The following is a 20834-nucleotide window of genomic DNA, read 5'->3' on the forward strand; positions in this document are numbered from 1 at the left end:
GAGGTCGGGGCTGCAGGCTACGCTCCACATGGCCCTTCACTGCGTGCCAGAGGATAACAGAAAGGCTGTCAAATTATACGATACATCCAGGAGGTAGGACAGGGATCATTTGCTTTTTGGATATGTTCAGCTTCTCCAGTTGCCTACTTCTCTACACTTGTATCATTTTCTCTAAGTTTTGGCTCTGCCTGGATACCTTGTCTCCCTCTAGACTAGACTCCCTATGGGAGGGAGCACTGTGAAAATTCTGAACCCAGGGACTCCCTCACAGGCAGGAAAGCCGGTTTCCCCTTCAGCATTTGTCTGCATGCCCAGTCAGCTGCTGTCCTCACTGCCTGTGACTGATTAGTCACGGGACTGTTCAGTCTCTACACAGTGAACATTTTAAGAGCAAACTCCATGTACATCTTGACTCTGTGCAAGAGCATGGGATGACATTCACGAACATGCATGATGACCCTTTGTATCCACAGGGAACTTTCTGACTGGGTTCTGAAAGGAATCTGGACTCTTGAAAGTCGAAAATGTGTTGGTTCAGATAACTTGAGAACCTCAGAGATCTGATTTTCATGTTTGGCTGTATCAGACCATGATAGAAGAACCAACGCTTCTCCCTCAAGCTTGTCTCTGTTGGCTTCACTCTCAAACAGACGCTCCCTTTAGAGGGATGAAAACGGACTCTACTGGTTGCAAATGTATCTATTTCCTTTTATTGTGCATATGCATGTTTTACCTGCATGTATGCCAGTGAGCCACATGAGTGACTGATGCCTGTGGAATTCTAGACAGCTGTGAGCTGCTTGTGGGAGCTAAGACCAGAACCAGAGTCCTCTGAAAGAGCAGCTGATGCTCCGAAGTGTGGAGCCATCTTCACAAATCTTCCAGGAGAAACTTTTTTTTTTTCCTTTTTCTTTTTCAGTCAGTTCAGTGTAATACCCAAGGCTAACCTTCAAAGTCGGGTTTGGGTTACCTGTGGAAGGGAAATGAAAGGCATTGTTAAGTCAGGCTTTGATCTTACAATCTGCCTTCTGAGCTGGAAATAGCGGGGCCAGTCCTACCTAAACAACAGGCAGCCAGGGAAGTAACAGAGAAGGGAGCTCCCCAAAGAAAAAGCCAGAGTTGCTGTAAGTAGGGGGGACAAGTTACTGGCAGAAAAGGGAACAGATGAGCTGAACTACTAAGAGGCCAAGGGTGGAGAGCACCAGGCAAGTTTCCCCTTTGGAGCTGTGTACCGAGCATGCTGGGAGAAGGACTTGGTGACCTGTGTGAGCAGGTGTAGGGACCACGGAGACATTATGTGTCATAGTTTCATTCCAGCTGCTGTGATTAAATACACCAACAAATGCAACTTTAAGGGAGAAAGAGTTTCTATGAGGCTTGCAATTCCAGTTTCCAGTCTGTTACTGTAGGGAAGTTGAGGCAGGACCTCTCAGCAGTGTGCCCCAAATAGTTAATAGCAAACAGGATATGAATGTGTGTGTGTGTGTGTGCACACATGTGTGTGTGTGTGTGTGTGTGTGTGTGCGTGTGTGCGTGCCTGGTTGGCTTTCCCTCACTCTCAGCCAGTCAGAACACCCAGCCCAGAGAATGGGGCCACTCACATTCAGGGTGAGTCTTCTCACCGCAACCCAATGAAGGAAATCCCTCAGAGATCCACCCACTGGCCAACCTGATCTAGATAGGCCCTCTCTACACACGTAATTCTACCCTGTGTCAAGGCGACAACTGAAAAGATCCTTCTGTCTGCATACCTAGAAAATTAGAACGGAACCCAGGGAGCCGAAGAAAGTGGAGTTGCCTCCTGAACAAAGCCAGTTCTGGCTCCGAGCAGTGTTTCAGTTTCAGTGTCTTATAAAGGCAGGCTTGAGGGTGTGACAGGAACTTCACATAGCCCAGGTTGACCCTGAACTCACTGTGCAGTTAAAGAAGGTGATTTCGAATTCCTGGTCCTTCTGTCTCAACCTCTCATGTCCAGGGATTCCAGGCCTGCACAGCTCCCCTTCTTAGCCTCCTGGAGGGTCAGCTTCCCAGTCTAGGGAAAGGGATAACTGTGGTCCATTTTCTAGGGTCTTCTGTTTCTCTTTGGAGGAGGATGGAGCTATCCCAAAGCAGCACACCTGATGACAAGTCAGACCTCAGTAAGCAGGGTGTTGGCATCACTGAGTGATAGCAACTTAGTCTTGGGCCACGGATGTCACCTCCCCCTGCCGGCGGCTGTTCTTTAAATGTCTGTAGGTTTATTTTATATTCTGGCTACAAGGATGCCTCCAGTTATGGAGCTTTTAAGGGTCACTCATGACATCTGCATGTTGCGTGCTATTTCGTAGCTGATATCATTACGCGCCTAGATCAGCCCACTGTTGTAAATGTTTTGCCAGCATTAGCTCCCCTGCTTCTCACAATGGCCTTATGAGGTAGGACCACAATCATCTGCATTTCATCAATGACAAAGCTGACTTATGCATTGCTGCATTGCCGGTAACGAAAAGAGAAGACGACATTCGACCTGAACCAAGCTCTGGAATCAGGCTCCTTCTCCCTGTGTGCCAGAGACATTTATCTGAAGAGCTCTGAACAGATATCGGACAGCAGCCCTGAAGGGGAGGCAGCCTGCCAAGGTCATGCAGAGAGTTTGCAGAATATATACAAACAGAACCTGCACCATGATTGAGCCTGTGGGGCACTCACCTAAAATACTGTTTTCTGTTCCCCAGAAAGAAACAACCCACTTACATAATGAGTGTATCCTTAAGTTAGCCTGGACGTTTTAACGAATTAACTTGCTTTTCTTATTTACCTCCTTCTAACTCACTCTCTTTCTTCCTTCCTTCCTTCCTTCCTTCCTTCCTTCCTTCCTTCCTTCCTTCCTTCCTTCCTTCCCTCCCTCNTCTTCCTTCTCTCTCTCTCTCTCTCTCTCTCTCTCTCTCTCTCTCTCTCTCTCTCTCTCTCCCCTTACTTCATTGCAATCTCTCTCCCTCTGTTATCGATGTCACTGTAAATCAATCTACTCCTACCTCTGATTTACACTTTTATGTGTCTATTACCTGTGCGTCTGCTTGTTGATGGAGGGAGGGAGTTGTCCAGCCTTGAGTGTCTCCCCTGGCTGCAGGCTGTTTGTGTATGCATAGGTGGTGATGTGTCTACTGTAAGAAACACTTTCTGGTAGAACATTTTTCTTTTTGGTAAGATGCAGCGTTCAGCGTGATCTGATTTACATGACATGTTTACATTTTAAATAATCAAGTTCTTCATAATGTTGTAAATTAACACAATTACGCCAGGAAACCTCTCTTTTCCCTCTTGCATCTGTGCCTCGATCTGGAATCATCGCACTTCAAGGGGGTGAGGATTTAAACACATTTCTACGGCTTCTCTTAAAACAGTCAATCAAGGTTTATTGAGTGTCTCGGGCTCTAGGGAGGGCACAGATCCATTCAGTCTCTAATCCTGAGGCTTCCTTCTGGTAAGGGAAGTCATAAGTTTGACCAAAGAAATGTGTCCTGCAGTGACCCTCATGAGGGCAGAGCCCAGAGGCCGCATGGAGGCCTACAAATCCTTTCTGGGTTCAAATCCTATTCCCTTCATTAGATAGCTGTTGACTTTGGGGAAGTGACTTAGTTGTTCTGTACTCAGTTTTCCTTGCTGTAAAATGGGATTATCAATAGTCCCCAATCACAGAGGATTGTGGGGTTTCTGTGGCTAAGATGAAAGAATAACCACTATAAAGTAATTACTAGGTCAGTGTTAGAACATAGCAAGAACTTGATAGCAATTATTTTTTATTTTTACGTTTCTGTGGTTCAGATTCATCTAGAATTCTCTGCAGAAGAGGCAAATACAGGCTGGACCTTGACTATCTTTTCTAGTGCTCGATGTCAAGATACAGTGTCAAGCTCATAAAGGGTGCACAGCTGGGTCAGAACAGGTGGCTCTAGGAAGTAGAGCAGGCCCTGCTTAGCACTAGCATCATGGTTCTGTGGACATGACAGCAAATGGCTGGTACCCATTCCCCCTCCTTCTGCCTACCCAAGACTATATGACAAAGCTGACTTACACATTGCTGCATTGCCGGTAACAAAAAGAGAAGACATTCAACCTGAACCAAGCTCTGGACCCAGGCTTCTTCTTCCTGTGTACCAGAGACATTCATCTGAAGAGCTTTGAACAGCTATCGGACAGCAGCCCTGAAGGGGAGGCAGCCGGCCAAGGTCATGCAGAGAGTTTGCTGAAACTCTTAGAGCCCCCACCTCCTGTGATACACCTCAACCAGAAAAAATCAGGGGAGAGAAAGACAGAGGCAGATGGGTTCATGTTTTCATCTAGTGTATGTGTGAGTGTGTGTATGTACATATGTGTGCATGTATGCATATGTGTGCCAGTGGACATAGGCCATGGTGCGTGTGTGGAGGACAGAGGAGGACAGAGAACAAAGCACAATATGCAAAAATCAATTCTCTCCTTCTACTCTATGGGTTCTAAGAACCAATGTCAATTTGGCAGGCTTGATGACAAACACCTTTATCTGCTGAGCCTTCTTGATAGTTCATGGTTTCTTTACCTCACCTAGCACAACTAATCTTGAAGTGCAACTGGCTGTAAGATTCCAGTTTTGGTGAGCCTGCTATATCTCTAGGGAAGTGCTGGAAGCACTTTAGGTGAGCTGTACCCTGACAAGCTGGGACATGCTGCCTCTCTCGCTAACCCAGTGGTTCTCAACCTGTGGGTCACAACCCCTTTGGGAGTTGCATATCAGCTATTTACATCACGATTCATAACAGTAGCAAAATTACAGTTATGAAGTAGCAAGAAAGTAATTTTATGGTGGGGGGGGGGTCACCATAACATGAGGAAGTGTGTTAAAGGATAGCAGCTTTAGGGAGGTTAAGAGCCGCTGCTTTAATCTGTTGATGCAACCCTTAAGGTGTTGTGATAGCAGCAACTTAAAGGTTCTGGAAAAATGCATGTCAGGGGGGCTGGAGAGATGGCTCAGAGGTTAAGAGCCCTGACTGCTCTTCCAGAGATCCTGAGTTCAATTCCCAGTAACCACATGGTGGCTCACAACCATCTGTAATGAGATCTGATGCCCTCTTCTGGCCTGCAGCAGACATACAGACAGAATACTGTATACATAATTAATAAATCTTTTAAAAAATGCATGTTAGGCTCAAGGAAAGCATAAGAGCTCCATCCCAGGCTTATCTATTACGCCCAGCCTTTAGCTTTACCAATAGAATCAACTGCACCCTCTGAACCACAGGGCAAAGGAGAGTGGGGCTCACAGAAGTCCTCTGCTCCCTGGGTGATACTCTCCAGAAGAGGATCCCCACTCTCTTTTCTGCTTTTATTCATGTCATACAACTTGTTACCGTGGGGTGGCGCTGTGCTGTCGCATCAGCGTACTTCCAGCCTCTAGCAATGGTGGCATTGCCAGAGGTGGTGGTGGCAAGCTCAGACACGGGAGAACAATGACTGATGTTTGCCCTCCATGTGCAGAGGAACTGGACTCCCAGCTCCTGCATTCCATCTTATTGGGTCTTCACACTTGGTTCCTCTCAGAGATGATGCCAGTGAGATTCTGGGATGGTCAAGGTCCTAGCTCAGAAGGATGGGATGTTGACCAGGCAAAGCTTGCTATTGCCCTTGCAGTAACTCCATGTACTGGACCTGGTGCAGAGCCGACACTCTGGATTCCATGGAGCCTGCTAACACACCATGGATAAGAGGTGATCGGTTGAGATTTGCAAATGAACTTTGTTTTAAACAACTTATCTTCATTGCTAAGAGCAACAGAGAGTTGAGTGTGGTTTTTATTTGCAACCACTTGAGAACAATTTTTAAAAAAGAAAAAAGCCTTATACTTCCTATCTTAAACACAACCAAGAGTTAAGTGGGATTTTTACATTCAGCATGTGGCTATCAGAGAAGCCAGGAGGAGGGGATACACCTGACTCTTGCCACCACCAGCACAAGGCTGTTTGCTAGCCTCTGGGCATCCCAGACAGATTTAAACTGACAACCTAAATAATGTCTAGACGTGCCGATAGTTTTGTTGCTAGCGAGAATGTATAAAGCCCTCATTTGGGTATCACATATCAGCTCCTGAGATGTTTATACACAGCATGACAGGCACTCAATGCACTTCCATCTAGAGAATCAGATAACTAATCTTTAAGCAGAAAATATAGATGTTGTTTCAAAGGCATCTTAGCAAAAAAAAGGAAAACCGGAGAAATCCTGCTCTTAGACAGCCTGACAGGGTGGTGGATTTTGTGGGATTTTTTTCCATTTCTGTTGTTGTGTGGTCCTACCTGGCTCAAACCTGGTTGTTGGATATCCCTTGTTTGTTGTTTGTCTTTTCAACTGTTTGTGTCTGGGTTTAGCAGGAGATTTGGGCAACCGGAAGGATTCAAAGCCCTCACAACCATTGTGTAGCTGCAGGTTCTGGGTTGGGTACTGTGACTGGTACTCACCAGGCACTTACCCATCATTCGCTGCAGCAGCAACTCCCAGGAATGGTTCCACTCCTCCCTGTGTAGCAAAGAGGAACCGGAGACTTCAGAAGGATAGTAGCATGACCCAAATCCATAGAGCTGGAAAGTGGTGAAGTCAGAAATCACATTTAGGGGTATGTGCATGCTTCAAATTCTGTGATCCCAACACCTTTGTTTCCCCTAGCAAACAACATGTCAAGCAGGGCTCCACAAGGCAAATAACTGGAGTACCAGCCAAAATAGAACACCAGCTTTTATATGCAGCCCCCATATGTCCCAAGAGCCTCCTCTTTTATTTTCTGGGATTTCTCTGGCTTTGGGGTGCTCAGTACATCTGCAGGAGGTGTGTGTGTGTGTGTGTGTGTGTGTGTGTGTGTGTGTGTAGTGTGTGTAGTGTGTGTGTGTGTGTGTGTTTGTAAATATACTGTTACCGTGGAATGAGTGATACCCAGGAACAATTTCTCACCACTGAGGAGTGGTGATAGGGGCATTAATAGCACAATTTATTTGTCTCCTAGGAGGGGACACTTCTGATGTGCAAATGTGTTGTATAAGCTCTCTTAGCGGCTCCCAAGCAGAATGGAAGTCCAATTATTGCCCTTACTTATCTGTACTTCCTATCTTGTACTCCCCTGGTGCCTCAGGCAGGCTGTATGTATTTCCAGGGACTAGCTATTCAGAGGACAAGGAGATATTGATTCTCTGCTGCTCATCGGAAATGGTGGGACCAAGGTGGTAGAGTGTTTGCCTAGTGGACGTAAGGGTCTGAGTTCACTGGGCAGTACTGAGAAAAGAAGGCAGAATCCCAAGCCTCCGCACTTCTCAATTGCGGGGGGGGGGGGGTCAGCTGTAAAGCTCCATAAGAGTAATGACTATGGCTTTGTCCCCATCTGTAGCAGCGGGGTGAATGAAGTAGGTGGCCCTGGACCTGCTGAGGATGTGCCCAGACAGGCAGAGTGCTGGCTAGGAGGCAAAGCCAAAAACAGTGTTATCAGAGCTGAGTCTCTTCCCTCTTCCAGTAGCAAGTACAAAGGATACTGTTCTTTGCTTCCACGGGAAAACTACCAACTACCAAGAGAAGAGGGAGTGGGGACAGGAAGTCTATGAGACTCAGCTTTGGTGTCAAAAGCAGAGAGCTTAGAGACAAGCGGGAGCACAGGAGAGGCCTAGGATAAAGATACAAACTGGGAAAGCAAGCCCGTGAGTAAGAGATGTTATGTTCCCAATCCCTAGGAAAGTGTGCTCTGATGGAGGAAACAGATCCTGAGCCATTCAGATGCATCCTCCGGGATCACACGGAGTGTGCAAATGAAGCTGCAAGGGGCATGTTTAGGACCCTGCCTTGTGAACGAATGGCTGATGGACGAAAACAGAAGTTTGGTTACATGGAGACAGCTAAGATGTCACATGTGGTACGAAGACTGCCCTAGCAGAGGGAGAAAGTGACCTGTGCATAGGAGAATGAGCAAAGGTTTTAAGTAGTGCAGTTGGTGAAGACCTTTTCCCATTCTGTAGGCTGTGGTTTTGTCTTGTTGACCATGTCCTTTGCCTTACAGAAGTTTCTTAGTTTCAGGAGGTCCCATTTATTAAGTGTTGCTCTCAGTGTCTGTGCTACTGGGGTGTAATTAGGAAGTGGTCTCCCATGCCAAAGGTCTTCATCAAGCCCACATTACACAGAGGACTGATCTCCAAAATATACAAAGAACTCAAGAAACTTGACTTCAGAAGAACAAATAATCCAATAAAAAATGGGGGTACAGACCTAAACAGAGAACTTCAGCGGATGAATCTCAAATGGCTGATAGACACTTAAGGAAATGTTCATCATCCTTAGCCATCATAGAAATGCAAATGAAAACAACCCTGAGATTCCATCTTATATCTGTCAGGATGGCCAAGATCAAAAACATGGCTGACAGTTTATGCTGGAGAGGATGTGGAATAAGGTGAATGCCCCTCCATTGCTGGTGGGAGTGCAAACTGGTACAGACACTTTGGAAAACAACAAGGCAATTTCTCAGAAAATTAGGAAACAATCTACCTCAAGATCCAGCAAAACTGCGGTTGGGTATATACCCAAAGGATGCTCAGTCATACCACAAGGACATGTGCTCAACTATGTTTATAGCATCATTATTTGTCATAGCCAGAACTTGGAAACAACCTAGATGTCCCTCCACTGAAAACTGGATAAAGAAAATGTGGTACATTTACACAATGGAGTACTACACAGTGGTAAAAAAAAAAAATGACATCTTGAAATTTGTGGGCAAATGGATGGATCTAGAAAACATCATATTGAGTGAGGTATCCCAGACCCAGGAGACAAATATAATATGTACTGATTCATAACTGGTTTTTAGATATAAAGCAAAGAAAAACCAGCCTACAGGCCACAACCCCAGAGAACCTAGACAATAAAGAGGTTCCTCCCTAAGAGAGACATACATAAATCTGCATAAAAACAAGAAAAACACAAGATCTCCTGAGTAAATTGAGAATGTGGGGGGGGGTCACGGAAGAGGGGGAGGAAAAGAGGGAAGTGGAGAAAAATGTATATCTCAATAAAAACAATGAAAATAATTTGAGAAAAATGAAAGCAACAACAATAACAAAAAAACCAAACAACAACAACAAAAAGAGGAAGTAGTGCATTCTGGGTGTTTTCAACTTGCAGCCCTGGGTTTTGTATGTCCCAGGACAGCAATGAACATGTCCCAGCACATTTATAAATGACAAAAATGACATCACAATGCCTAGAGGTTGGACAGGACACCCTCAAGTATACACCAGAAAAGCATCATTTTAACTTAGCAGAATTAGAACAGGCGATAAAATGAAAACATGTCACTAAGTACTCAGGAAGTGACCTGAATCACAGAGGAATAGTAAAAAAAAAAGTAATCATAGGAAGAAAGGTCAGGCCCAAAGAATGAAGGTCATTGGGTGTAAAGAGAGGGTTCGGGTTGTCCATGGGCAGTGGAAAAACCATGAAGGTCAGCAATGGTTATGGGTGGGGCTGTCCTGTAGGACCAGGTGTCCCTGAGAAAGACAGGGCAAGAGAAGGGAGGCTGTAGGAACAGTCGGCATGGAAGGAGAAGGGGAGGCAGGCGATCAGAGAGACCTGAAGGGTCCATTTTGTGAGCAGGCACCAGAACATGAAATGTGAGTGAAATTTGACTAGCACGGGGTCCCTGAAGGACTAAAAATGAACTGCTTAAAGGAGGTGCAAGGTCCATGGAAGAGTGATCACGGGAACATTGTCTATTAGGGAAAAAAAAAATCTGAGAAACCACAAAATGGCCCATCAATAAGAAACTGATTAAATAAACTGAGCTGCAGCCAAAGAGGGGATGCTCTTTGGTGATTAAAAACGGTGACGTGCGGCTGCACTCACTGGTGTGAAAGGGGTGCGGGATTTATTATTGAGCGAAAACAGGCAAGCTATGAAACCGCATTCATTGTGTGATGTCATTTATCAAAACAACATCCTTAAAATAGCCCTCAGAGAGACACTTCTGGAGGGGACCTTTGGAAAGGTGCTCACCCACACGTCGGTGGCAGCCTTCTCAGGTGACAGGATCCCATGGAACGTTGGCTGATGTGTGGGCGAGGGAAGGATCTTTCTTTATTTCATTTCGGGATGGCGTGGATTTTTCAGCCATAAGCTTTTAAGAGGTTGAATGTTAGACAAGACAAATTCCTAAAAAGTCTGACAGCTGTTGAGTTCTAGCAAGGCAGCCGCAGCCCCTGTGTTGACCTGCAGCGTCCTCATCTGAAGACCAACCCTGCCCAGGGAGAAGTAAATTTTAGCTGTGAAAGAGGAGAAAGAGAGGAGGCGCGAATGGTCCAGTGACCTTGTTTCCTCTTCCAGGGTCTTCCTGAGAGCCATCAACAAGTTTGCGGAAACTATGAACCAGAAGTTTCTTGAACACACAAACTTTGAGTTCCAGGTGAGTGTGAGGTGTTGGAGATGCTCAGGACCGTCCTGGCACCATTGGGCTGATAACTCCGTCAGCCACCTGCAAGCACACAGGAGCCTTGTGTCTCTGGAGATGCTGCAGAAGGGAAGTGGGGAGGGGGAGGCCAAGCTCTGAAGTGTTGACAGGGACACATATGCAAATGGGACCTCCCACAACAGAGGCTCTCATTGACTCTCCGGCCAGCAGGTGCCACCTTTTAAAAATGTAACGTTTTCTTACTGTTTTGTTCATTGGCGCCTAGAAACAGCCAGTCACAGACCCTGAAGTATGATTTACAGTAAAGCTTTCAAGAATATCTCTGTGACTTCCCAATTCCTCCAAAAGTCACTTTGATGTGTGTGTGTGCTCAGCCAAGACTCAGGATCTCTGAGACACTCAGGGGGATGATAAGAATGTCCATGGGTAAGTGAAGTGATGTCTCTACTTAGACATCACACAAAGAACACGCTTCTCAAACCCTGATGGGAAAGTCTGTTCTGCTGTGCATGCATGACTGCAGGACCCACCCGCACCCCAAGTAACCCCCTCCAGAAAAGTCTCAACCTTAGAGCCTCTGGTAGTAGAGACCAAGTGAATGGAAGTTACCTAGCGTAGTAACTCAGGGCCACGCTGTTTCCTGCCTGCTCGTCTGAGATGCTGTGTTTCCATCACACTGGCCTCTCTAGCTCAGCGGCTCAGGCAAGGATGTCATCCCACCTGAGCGATACGTCTGTAAAATGTCACCTGCCCTCCCAGCCCAGGAGCATGCTGGGGAAGCTTACCAAGTCAGCTGCCCTCAGAATAGTTGCTCCTTAAAGAGCCTGCCATGCCTGGCTCCTCTCTGAGGTTCATCCAGTGACCCTGAGGCCATGAAGTCACATCTGGGTCTCTCAAGCTTCTTTGTGGCACTGACTGCTATTGCAGGTCATCACTCTTGCTCCTGTGTCCCCATACATGTCTTCTTTCCCCCTTCAGGTAAGATGTGACTACACAAGAATAAGAGCCTTGTGTTCTCAGCCACTCTGTGCTCTGTGCCTGGTGCACACTGTGTCCCCTGGGGGAGGTCACACCTGGGTTGAGACCCTGCTGGGAAGATGGGTTGAACCTTTGCTGGGCTGAAGGGATAAAGGTCCTCTTTGAACAAGGTTCTTGCTCTCTCTCTCCCATGACCTTGCATTCAGATCAGAGACCTGAAGTGACTGATGTTTGTAAGAAGAACAGCTGCCCTTTCCCCATATTTTATATGGCAGGTCATAAGAAATCGTGCTAGGGCCATCCAGCGGCCCTGCAAGCTTTAAACTGCTGCCCACTAGCTTCCTCTCTAAAGTTGCAGGAGTGAGACCCCAAAGCCACACACAGAGAGCTTGAAGTCAATGCAGTAATGTGTTTGAGACTAAAACCAGCAGAGGCTGATGTAGGCTGCCATGTGGAATCATGGTCATACTCTAGATTGAGGGTGTCACAACAGTCTTGGGTGAGGGTTTCTCTCCAGATGATATATCTTTCACAGGGCAATGAAACACGTCACTCTGGCTGTTTAAAATCAAGAGAAAGGTTTTCTTTCCCTGAAAATGTAGCACAGATGCCCATGGGATCCACTTACAAGCCTGTTCAGAGAAGTGGATATTGCCATTGTGTTTGGAGGGACAACATACCCAGGGGCCAGAGAGGCAGTATGTGACCATAAAAAGCCAGCTGGTTTGTCATTTTCCCCTGGTGTCAGCAATTTCAGCCTCAGGACCTGCTAGTCTGATTGCCACTCTCCTCCATGGTCTTAGAGAGGTACTTACCCATGGACAGGATGAGTTCCAGTCTTCTAGGTTTCATACAACTTTCCTGAAAGAAAAATTACATATGAAAGAGCCCTAGGAAATGGACATCCCATGTGTGCAAAGGTTAGACTTACGAATCGTGTGGTTTTAGGTAAAATACTACACAGCTCTGTGCCTTGGATTCTTCAATGCTAAATGAAGATGCCATTAACTGCTATCTCGTCGAACAGTTCTAGGTGAATTGATTCATGTAACACACTTAGAATGGTCCCGGCAACATAAGAGCCATTTAACGAATGTTATCTTGTTAGCATCATTTTGATGATGGTGATGATGATAATGGCGGTAGTGATGATGGTGGTGATGATAGCGATGATGATGATCGTGATGGCAATGGTGGGGGAGGAAGTAGTGGTGGCAGTGGTGGTGGTGCTGATCAGCAGTGACCTTAAAAGCATCAGGGCTAGGAACTCAGGTCAGTTCTTGACAGGCAAGCCAACAGGGAAGCTGCTTTTTGATCACACAACATGGCCCGAGGCTGTCACACCCACAGGATTCTGTAAATGGTGAAATCGAGCTGGGAACACAGAATCAAATAATTCTTTTTAATGAGGCTTCCACAGATATTTAGCGAAAAGTATCCCCAAAACTGGGTCATTTTTCAGTCTTCTCTTTTTCTTTATCCCGCCCCCATCTCTTCCTCCCCCATGTAAGACTGGATTTGTTTTCTGCACCCTGCCTGGAACACCCTGACACCTCCTTGTGGGTTCATGTATTATGCATGTGATACCAGCAGGAACAACCTCTGTGCAGAGCAGGGGCCAGGGAAAGGAGATTAGCCCCAACCTCTCCTCTGAGTGGTGGTTTTGTAATTCAAAGGGCAAGAAGCCAATAGTTCCATGGGTGCCACTCTGAAGACGCCAAGGCCTGGGCATTAAAGAAATGATGGTTTCTGCTGGGAGCTAAGATCAATGGTGCCCTCTGGATGCTAGGACTTGCTGCTCATTGCTGTCTTCAAGGTCACAGAGATCAAAAGAAGATATGGATTAACCTTGAAGGGCCTGTTCTGAGGGTCCAGGCTACTTCATCATGGAGTTCTGCAACTCCCCTACTAAGCATTGACTCAAAAGGAAATCAGTGACAAGGGACATTATTCATTCCTTTGTTTATTGCCATACTATGAACATGGCATCAATGTACATGTTCATCAACAGAGCAAGGCATAAAGGAAATGTCCTATGCACAGTGGAACACTATTCAGCCATAGAAAATAAATCCCGCCTTTTGTCTTAGCTTAAATAGATGCTAAGAACATTGTGCTAAGTGAAACATGCCACATGCAGAAAGACACACACTTGGTGAGTTCGTTAGTTTGCAGAGTCTATAAGAGTCAATTTTGTGAAAGTAACTATGTCTATCTTAAAGTAACTAGACTAGAGACATTTACCACAAAGAATCCATGAATGTTTGGGTAGTGGCTATACAGTGGTATACTTGTATCTAAACTTCCCATTGGAACCTGTGAGTTTGTACCACAACCATGTGGTAATTTAATTTAATGCTTTTAAAAAAGCAACAGAGTTAAGGAGTGAGATCTACTTGGCTTTCAATGCTACATTCACCAGTAGGATGGAGCAATTTTCTTCCCTGTAGTCCTCAGTTTTTTGATGTCTAAATGAGGAGAAAAACACAAATTTTGTCATTTCTCAGAGGGATTTGACTTATTATTTTTAAATTGTGTGTATGTATGTGTATATGTGTATATGTATGTGTATGTGTATATGTATGTGTAATACCCACAGAGACCAGAAGAGAGTACCAGATACCCTTGAGTCAGTTGTACATTGCTGTATAGATACTGCAAACTGAACCCAGATCCTCCACTAGAGCAGCCAGGGCCCTTAACCACGGAGCCAACTCTCCAGCTCTTGAGAGGGATTGATAAAAATACATAGAAAAATTCTTTGTGGCCATTCACTGTGAACTCATTTCACAAATAATGTTGTGATCCACGCTGGGTCAGGCATACAGCTAAACATCCTATATATCAAGGTGATCCAAGTAAATGAAGTCTTTGTCTATATGACCTTTACATTCCGTAGTGAAGATTGAAAGTAAAGTCTTTGGTTTAGAATATGTCATGAACACTGTGCACAGAGTGTAATGAGGATGGATGCCAGCAGATTTGCTTTAGTGTGCATTACTGGGAAGGCTGATGTAGGAATTGATATCTAAACCTATATTGCTAGAGTCCATGGGAGTTTTCTGGGCAGGATTTCCTTATTTAGTCCTTATAACTACACCCTTTGGAGCCCATTATCCTCATTTTCCAGGTGAAGGAACCGAGTCTCAAACAGGTAGGGTAGCATGCTCCTGACAGTGGAGATGGTGATTAGATCGTAGCCCTGGAAAGCATCCGGGCAGTAGCCACAAAAACAAACAGTAAAGAGGGCTACTTGTCTCTGTCCTGAGGCTCTGTGATTCTAGACCTAGGAATGCAGACCACACAGAGAGATTCTCAGCAGAAAGAGGCTCCAGTGAGGGGGGTTAGCGCAGTGCTAGGGCTGGAGGAAGAGAAGTGGGGCCAAGGTCATGTCTATGTGAAAGGGAAGGGTTGAAGGTGAAGAAGTAACCTTACAGCAAGAATACTATGAGGCACGGAAAGACAGTGAAACAGATCCCTGTCAGTACTGGAGAATCACAATATGGACAGGTAAAGAGAAAAAGCAGAGAACAGTATGCCTGTTTGTGAAGGATGCCCGCATGTGTATTTATTGAGACACAGAAGTTCTCTGAAAAGATACCAAGACATTACTTCCTTTTTTCATTAGGCTATGCTTCAAGACAGGATAGAAAAATGATGTTTTGTTATTGAAACATTTGCTTTTTTGCACTTTGAAAAAGCCATATGTATGTTACTTTTATGACTTTTTTTGCTTAATTAAAAATGACTAAATTCTCCTTATGTCCACTAGTGATAGAGCTGTGTGTGGTCACGTGACATATCTGGTTCTTAGGGTTTCTTGCTTTGACGTTAAGCTGTGTACTCATGGAAAATGGGACCCCTGGCCTGATATTCTCTGAAATTAGACCTCTAGGCCTGTGGAAGGTATGACTTTGAGCAGTCATGACCACGGCAGTGATGGCTGTTTGTAGCCTGTGATGGGCCTGCTTGTATCGGAAGATAACCGATTCCATGGCAGGGCAGTCTCTCTTGCTGCTGGGTCTGTCCTTTTGCTACACAGCATACAAAGACTTAGCAAGCCAGGCATCTTAATACACTTCCCCTTGAGCATCCAAGTGGCTAGGCTCTGCTTTGGTACAAAAGAATCCACTTGGATAATGAAAAGAAAACAACAATGAGACCAACAGATTCTTGCACGCTCTCACTGTGGTTCACGCCCTGTAGACACACCATCTCACGGTGCCCTCACTGCAGCCCCCTGCAGTGACTACTGGGTCACCCCAACTTTGCAGATGAGTTTGCCGAGGTTTGATAACACCCAATCTGGACCTTCATCTTCTCCGTCTGTGGCCCACATCAGTATTGTCATCCCCGTGCTCATCCTTCTGAGTACTTTCCATATGGATGTATTGAGTGTTTGTTCTGCTCTGGCTCACCGCCAGCTGGGGGAGTGGATTCCACCAGTCTCCTTCCCAGTCAGCAGCAGATCATACGCCTGGAAAACTTACAGCAGCTGAGGACATACAAGCTGGTAGAAAGGGAATCACCCTCACCGAGTGTTTTTTGGTACCTATGTCTCTAGGCTTCACTCCCTCCCCCACTGAAGGTGTGATGCTGCTGATGGTCCCGGAACCAGGCTTCAAGATCATTGAACAGAGAGGAAGGCAAATGCAGAGCACTTTAAGTCAGAATGGATTGCAGGCTGGCTCCTAAGACATGTCAGGTTGATCAGGGAGGGTGCTATCGCAGGAAGCTCTGATTTCCCGAGTAGTCTTAACTCTCACACACCTATAATTTCAGAGCAGGAACCAGCTCACCATTTGGGGTGAGTTATTTGTCTTTCAAAAACCAAATCAACAAAAAGCACCACCGCCACAAGAACCCAGCTCTAAAATTCTCCTCCAGCAAGCCCATTGTCAGAGAGGGGAAAGGCATGGCCAGCGCCTGGAGAAAGCCATTCATTGTCCTTGCTTTGGCCAGAATGTTAATTTCAGAGTCTGTGCCAGTTAGGAAATTGCAGAGCACACAATTAAACTGGCCTCGCCTCTGTCGTCTGCCGTCTTCATAAATTATTCACGTCACACCATGTTTAATATGCCTCCCCTCTTTCAGGCCCTCTCCATAGCAGTTCTCCTCTTTCTTTCACAGCTGTGGAACAACTATTTTCATCTGGCAGTGGCTTTTATCACCCAGGACTCTCTGCAGCTGGAGCAGTTCACACACGCTAAGTACAACAAAGTCCTGAATAAGTATGTTGCATTCTTGGATCTCCTGAGGGGGGCAGGGTGTCATGAAATGGGGTTTGAAGCAGGCATTTTTTGCTTCTTCCAGGTATGGGGACATGAGACGGCTCATTGGCTTCTCCATCCGTGATATGTGGTATAAGCTTGGTGAGTAGGCGCGCCTGTGCTGGAAAGATACATCTGCCTGCTTCCAGTGCCTTCCTGAAGACCAACCCCCACCCTGTCCTTCCCCGTGAATCTGCCTCTGTGTGATGTTCCTGAAGACCTATGGAGTCAAACAGGAATTTGTAGGAGGGAGAAGGCAGGGCTTCTGTGGGAGTGGTCCGCGTACGTCAAGACAAACAAGGAATGCTTGTTGCTAATTGGAGGTCACTGTTCTACATCCTGCTTCTTGTGTGATGTGGCCCCTAAATACATTTGGACCTCACAGGGTGGGAGAATGGATCCTCCCAGGAATGACTCTGGAAGCTGCCCGTGGTCACAGTGACTGAAGGACTGGCTTGTGGTTCATGGTGAAGGGAGAGATGAGAGGGAGGGACCGTTGCTGACATTCTGAGTGAGGCATGGACTAAAGAGATCCTATAGAAACTTCATAGTGCATCCCTTTAGGGCCACCTCCTTTCTCTTACTGATTGGGAAACTCAAAGTGGGAAGTTGCTTTCTTGAGCTCGGACAACCAGAAGTCTCAGAGTGGAGTTTTCATTCCATAAACACAGGAGCCATAATCTTGCTTATGAATCGAATTCTGTATGAAAGATAGATGGATAAGTCAGTGAAGAGTGAGCAAGTCCATCTCTGACATTTGGTTTTCTCTTTGATTCTTGTGTACAATTCAGTTGTTCTGCCCTGGGCTTAGTTATTGGCCCTCAGCAGTAGAGACATTGATAAGGGGATTTGCCTCTTGGCTTTAACCTCTATGACCATCCTGGACTTTGTTTTCTACTTCCCCAGAACTCGTCATGTGTTCTGGCCCTCATCAGATGCTCTGGGCAACTTTTAGAGTAAGATCTATTTTCTGCTAGGAGGGGGCATATAGTACAGTAGGTAGAATACCAGTATGGTTTCTGAGGATGTTGGTGACATCAGACCCCAGCTAAGACCACACACTTAATGATAGGGAAGTCACGAGTTGGCTCATAGAGTCTAAAGCAGAGCAAAGGACCTAGGCCCAGAACAGACTGCTGCAGGTCTCCTTGGGGCCTTGCCAAGTCATGTACAAGCTACCGTCGAGCAAGAGAATTTAACACCCCTTGGCCTGAGTAAAGGAATTAACACTGGCTCACAAAGTTCCTGTAAAAGTCTTAAGAGAAAGACTGCAGTGAATGTAGCTGTGGAGGTCTGCACACATACATCAAAATTTTTATTCCTATTCTTATTCTGGTCCAATAAGATGGAACCTAATTGGGCTGTGCTGACCCCTTTGTCACCAAATCTCAGTCCAGTATATACCATAAGACTCAAAGAATGGGGTTCAGACAGCAATCTGAAAGAGTGAAGTAGGGAGAGCCCTGTAACCCATAGAGATTCTACAGGGCAGGTACTGCCAACATTCGGAGTAGGATAACCTTTGACTGTAGGGGCCATCCTAGGGTAATGGGTCTGAGCTCTATTGTCAAAGCTGCTGGTGGCACTGTCCCCAATTGTGGCTATCAAAACCTTTTCAGGTATTATGATGTTCCCCCTAGGAGATATTTTCTTATCATGTCCTATGTCTGGCAACTTTGAATAAGGACAGGGCTATCAGAAATACTTTGTCTCACTTCTCATTTGTGTTAGCTAGCTTTTTGTAACTAGGATCAGAATAGCCAAGACCATTCCTTAATTTGCCTTGTGGTTTCAGAGGCATCAGCCCGCCCACCATGGCTCTGTGAATTCAGAGCTTGTGGTGAACCTCACGGCAGGTCAGGGGTGTGCAATAGAGGCTCCTCGGATCATGATGGAAAGGAAATGAGTTGGGGGTGGCAAAACACAGTCCCATCCCTACCCTACCCTACAATGACACACAGCCACAGACCTACTTCTTGCCACCAGGCCCTTCCTCTTAAAGTTTAATTCTCCTCCAGAAAATACTTGACATTAGCTAGAAGCCAAGCCTTAGCCCATGTGCAACATTGTGTGTTCCAAACCTAACACCATTGCTTTGCAATAGAAAAAGGAAAGAAAGAAAACAGAAGGCAATGTAAGTGCAGACACGTGTGAGGGGAAGCAAGGGCCAGGAGCAAAGTATTGCTAACCGACTTCAGCAGACAGCAGCCACCAGTGGCTGCAGCTCTCCAGCCGCTTGCTATCTGGCTAGAATGCAAGCTCATCACTACCACATCTTCCGATTTTTTTTTTTTTTCAAAAGAAGCCAAAAACCTGGTTCTTTCAAGGCATTTCCCAGTGTGTGAATATCAATGATGACTAATTGAATGTTTTCAAAATATTGCATGCTCCCAGCGAGAGAATGGCTTCCCACTGTGCATACTGTATTCCTACCAACAGAGACTAGCTGAAGCTGCTCTGGGCCTCTGCTCCCAGCTCCCCACCCCAGGCTCTGTCAGAATCACAGAACAAGGAGCTCTGCTCTGTTGGTTGTAAGAGGCTCCACACAGCCTGCTTCTCCTCTGAACATCCTTCACTGCACCCTTTTCCACCCAGAAGATTTTATTTAGATATAGATTATGTTTTGGCAGGGAGTCTTGTACTTCCAATTATGCTGATGAATGAAAAGCTGTTACCAAATATTCCACCTGCTTAGAATCACAGAACACCAGAGCTGGAAAGGGCCCTTTAGAGATCATATTGTCCAGCATTTTTCAAACATTTATTTTTAGCTGAGGGCCAATAAAAAGAAGACTCCATGCTCGATAAGTAAATGGGATAGGAAGCAGGAATATTGTAATTAAAGTGAGCAGGGGACGGACGCAAGTCCTGTTATAAATGGCTTTCTGACTCCCAGTGCCAACCCCTGAGGACAGCTGGGTAAGGGGTTTTATATGATCTGACCCTTGGTTTTACCAGTGAGGAAACTGAGGCTCAGAGAGGAAAAAGGGCTCATATCTAATCACTTAGTGGACTAGAGGTAGGAACCAAACAAACATGCTGGCAGGAGGGCTTGCTCAGACACATCACAGATTTCTTTGCTACTCAAAATGCCTGAAGAATGAATTAGCACAATTAAAAGACCTATCTAGGGGTCGCAGGGAAAAAGCCATGAATTGTGACTGCCCTCGGTGATGGTATTTGCTGGGGGTGGCAAGGAGTTTCTGAAGATCAATTGTGAGAACAGAGAGGCCCAGGCCACTCTATGTGTCGAAGGGGACTAGAGGTGGCCTCTGGCATTGTTATCTAAATGCTGTATTCCCACACCACGCTGCTAAAGATCTGACCATGGAGAGCAGCCCTGCAGCCCTGCGTTGGTCTTCCCTAAATGGCCCCTTGTTCAGTGATGGTTACTGCAGGAAACAGAAATCAAAGGAAACTGTGCCAAAAGAAACACCCTTCACCTCTTGGCCAGACTCCTGAGGAAGAAGAAAGCGCAGCATTCTGAAGGGGTCTTCCTGGTGAAGGGGTGCTCACACACCCACCCACACACACCCCAGGCTTCCATTCACTAGTGACATAGCTACCCTCTTTTTCCTTGTCTCTCTCCGGAATAAAAACAGAAATCTGAGGCAGGGAGGATGAGTGGCTGCCTCGTTGACATCCTCCCCTGTTGCTCCATGGGATTCTGGGGTTAGCGCACTAATGAGATTAGCTTGATAATCCTCACCAGGGCCAAGCTCTGAGTTCATTAGGGACCGATGTGGTGAGACCACTACACAGCTAATGACGGGCTTGAAAGGGCAGCTCATTGAATAGCTGAGCTCTCAGTAGTAGCTTTTGCTGAGGGCTCATGCAGTAGCTCTTCTTTTCCTAGCTGACTGGATCATGATAATGGTTTTGTTTCTGTTTTTAGAATTGAAATTTGTTCAGCTAACAATGTCTCGGAGTAGATGGTGGTCGTGTGACCCGGATCTGTCCCACAAAGAAAAAAAGAAAACCCAGCAGAAACATGTTTGTGTGTATTTAGCAAAGTATTTCTTCAAAGAGAGAAATGGGGGCGGAGGAAATGGGAAGAGGGGAGAAAGAGAAAACTCAAAGAGCACAGCATATCATTATTTTGCTTTTCTTACTTTCTGGAGAATGACATGATGGCT

The 20834-nt window shown here is 45.9% G+C and overlaps 1 protein-coding gene across 1 annotated transcript in view; it reads left to right on the forward strand.

Moving 5' to 3' along the window:
- Nucleotides 1-20834, forward strand: part of Dock2 (dedicator of cytokinesis 2) — a 398899-nt gene that overhangs the window by 310948 nt on the left and 67117 nt on the right. The window contains exons 30-32 of the mRNA XM_050138695.1: nt 10366-10444; nt 16559-16659; nt 16742-16800. Of these exons, the coding sequence (XP_049994652.1) occupies nt 10366-10444; nt 16559-16659; nt 16742-16800 (239 nt within the window). The remainder of the gene's footprint in view (nt 1-10365; nt 10445-16558; nt 16660-16741; nt 16801-20834) is intronic.

The sequence above is a fragment of the Alexandromys fortis genome, unplaced genomic scaffold (genome assembly GCF_014885135.2).
Source record: "Alexandromys fortis isolate MF-2015 unplaced genomic scaffold, M_Fortis_MF-2015_v1.1 scaffold_11, whole genome shotgun sequence".
Classification (NCBI taxonomy): Eukaryota; Metazoa; Chordata; class Mammalia; order Rodentia; family Cricetidae; genus Alexandromys; species Alexandromys fortis.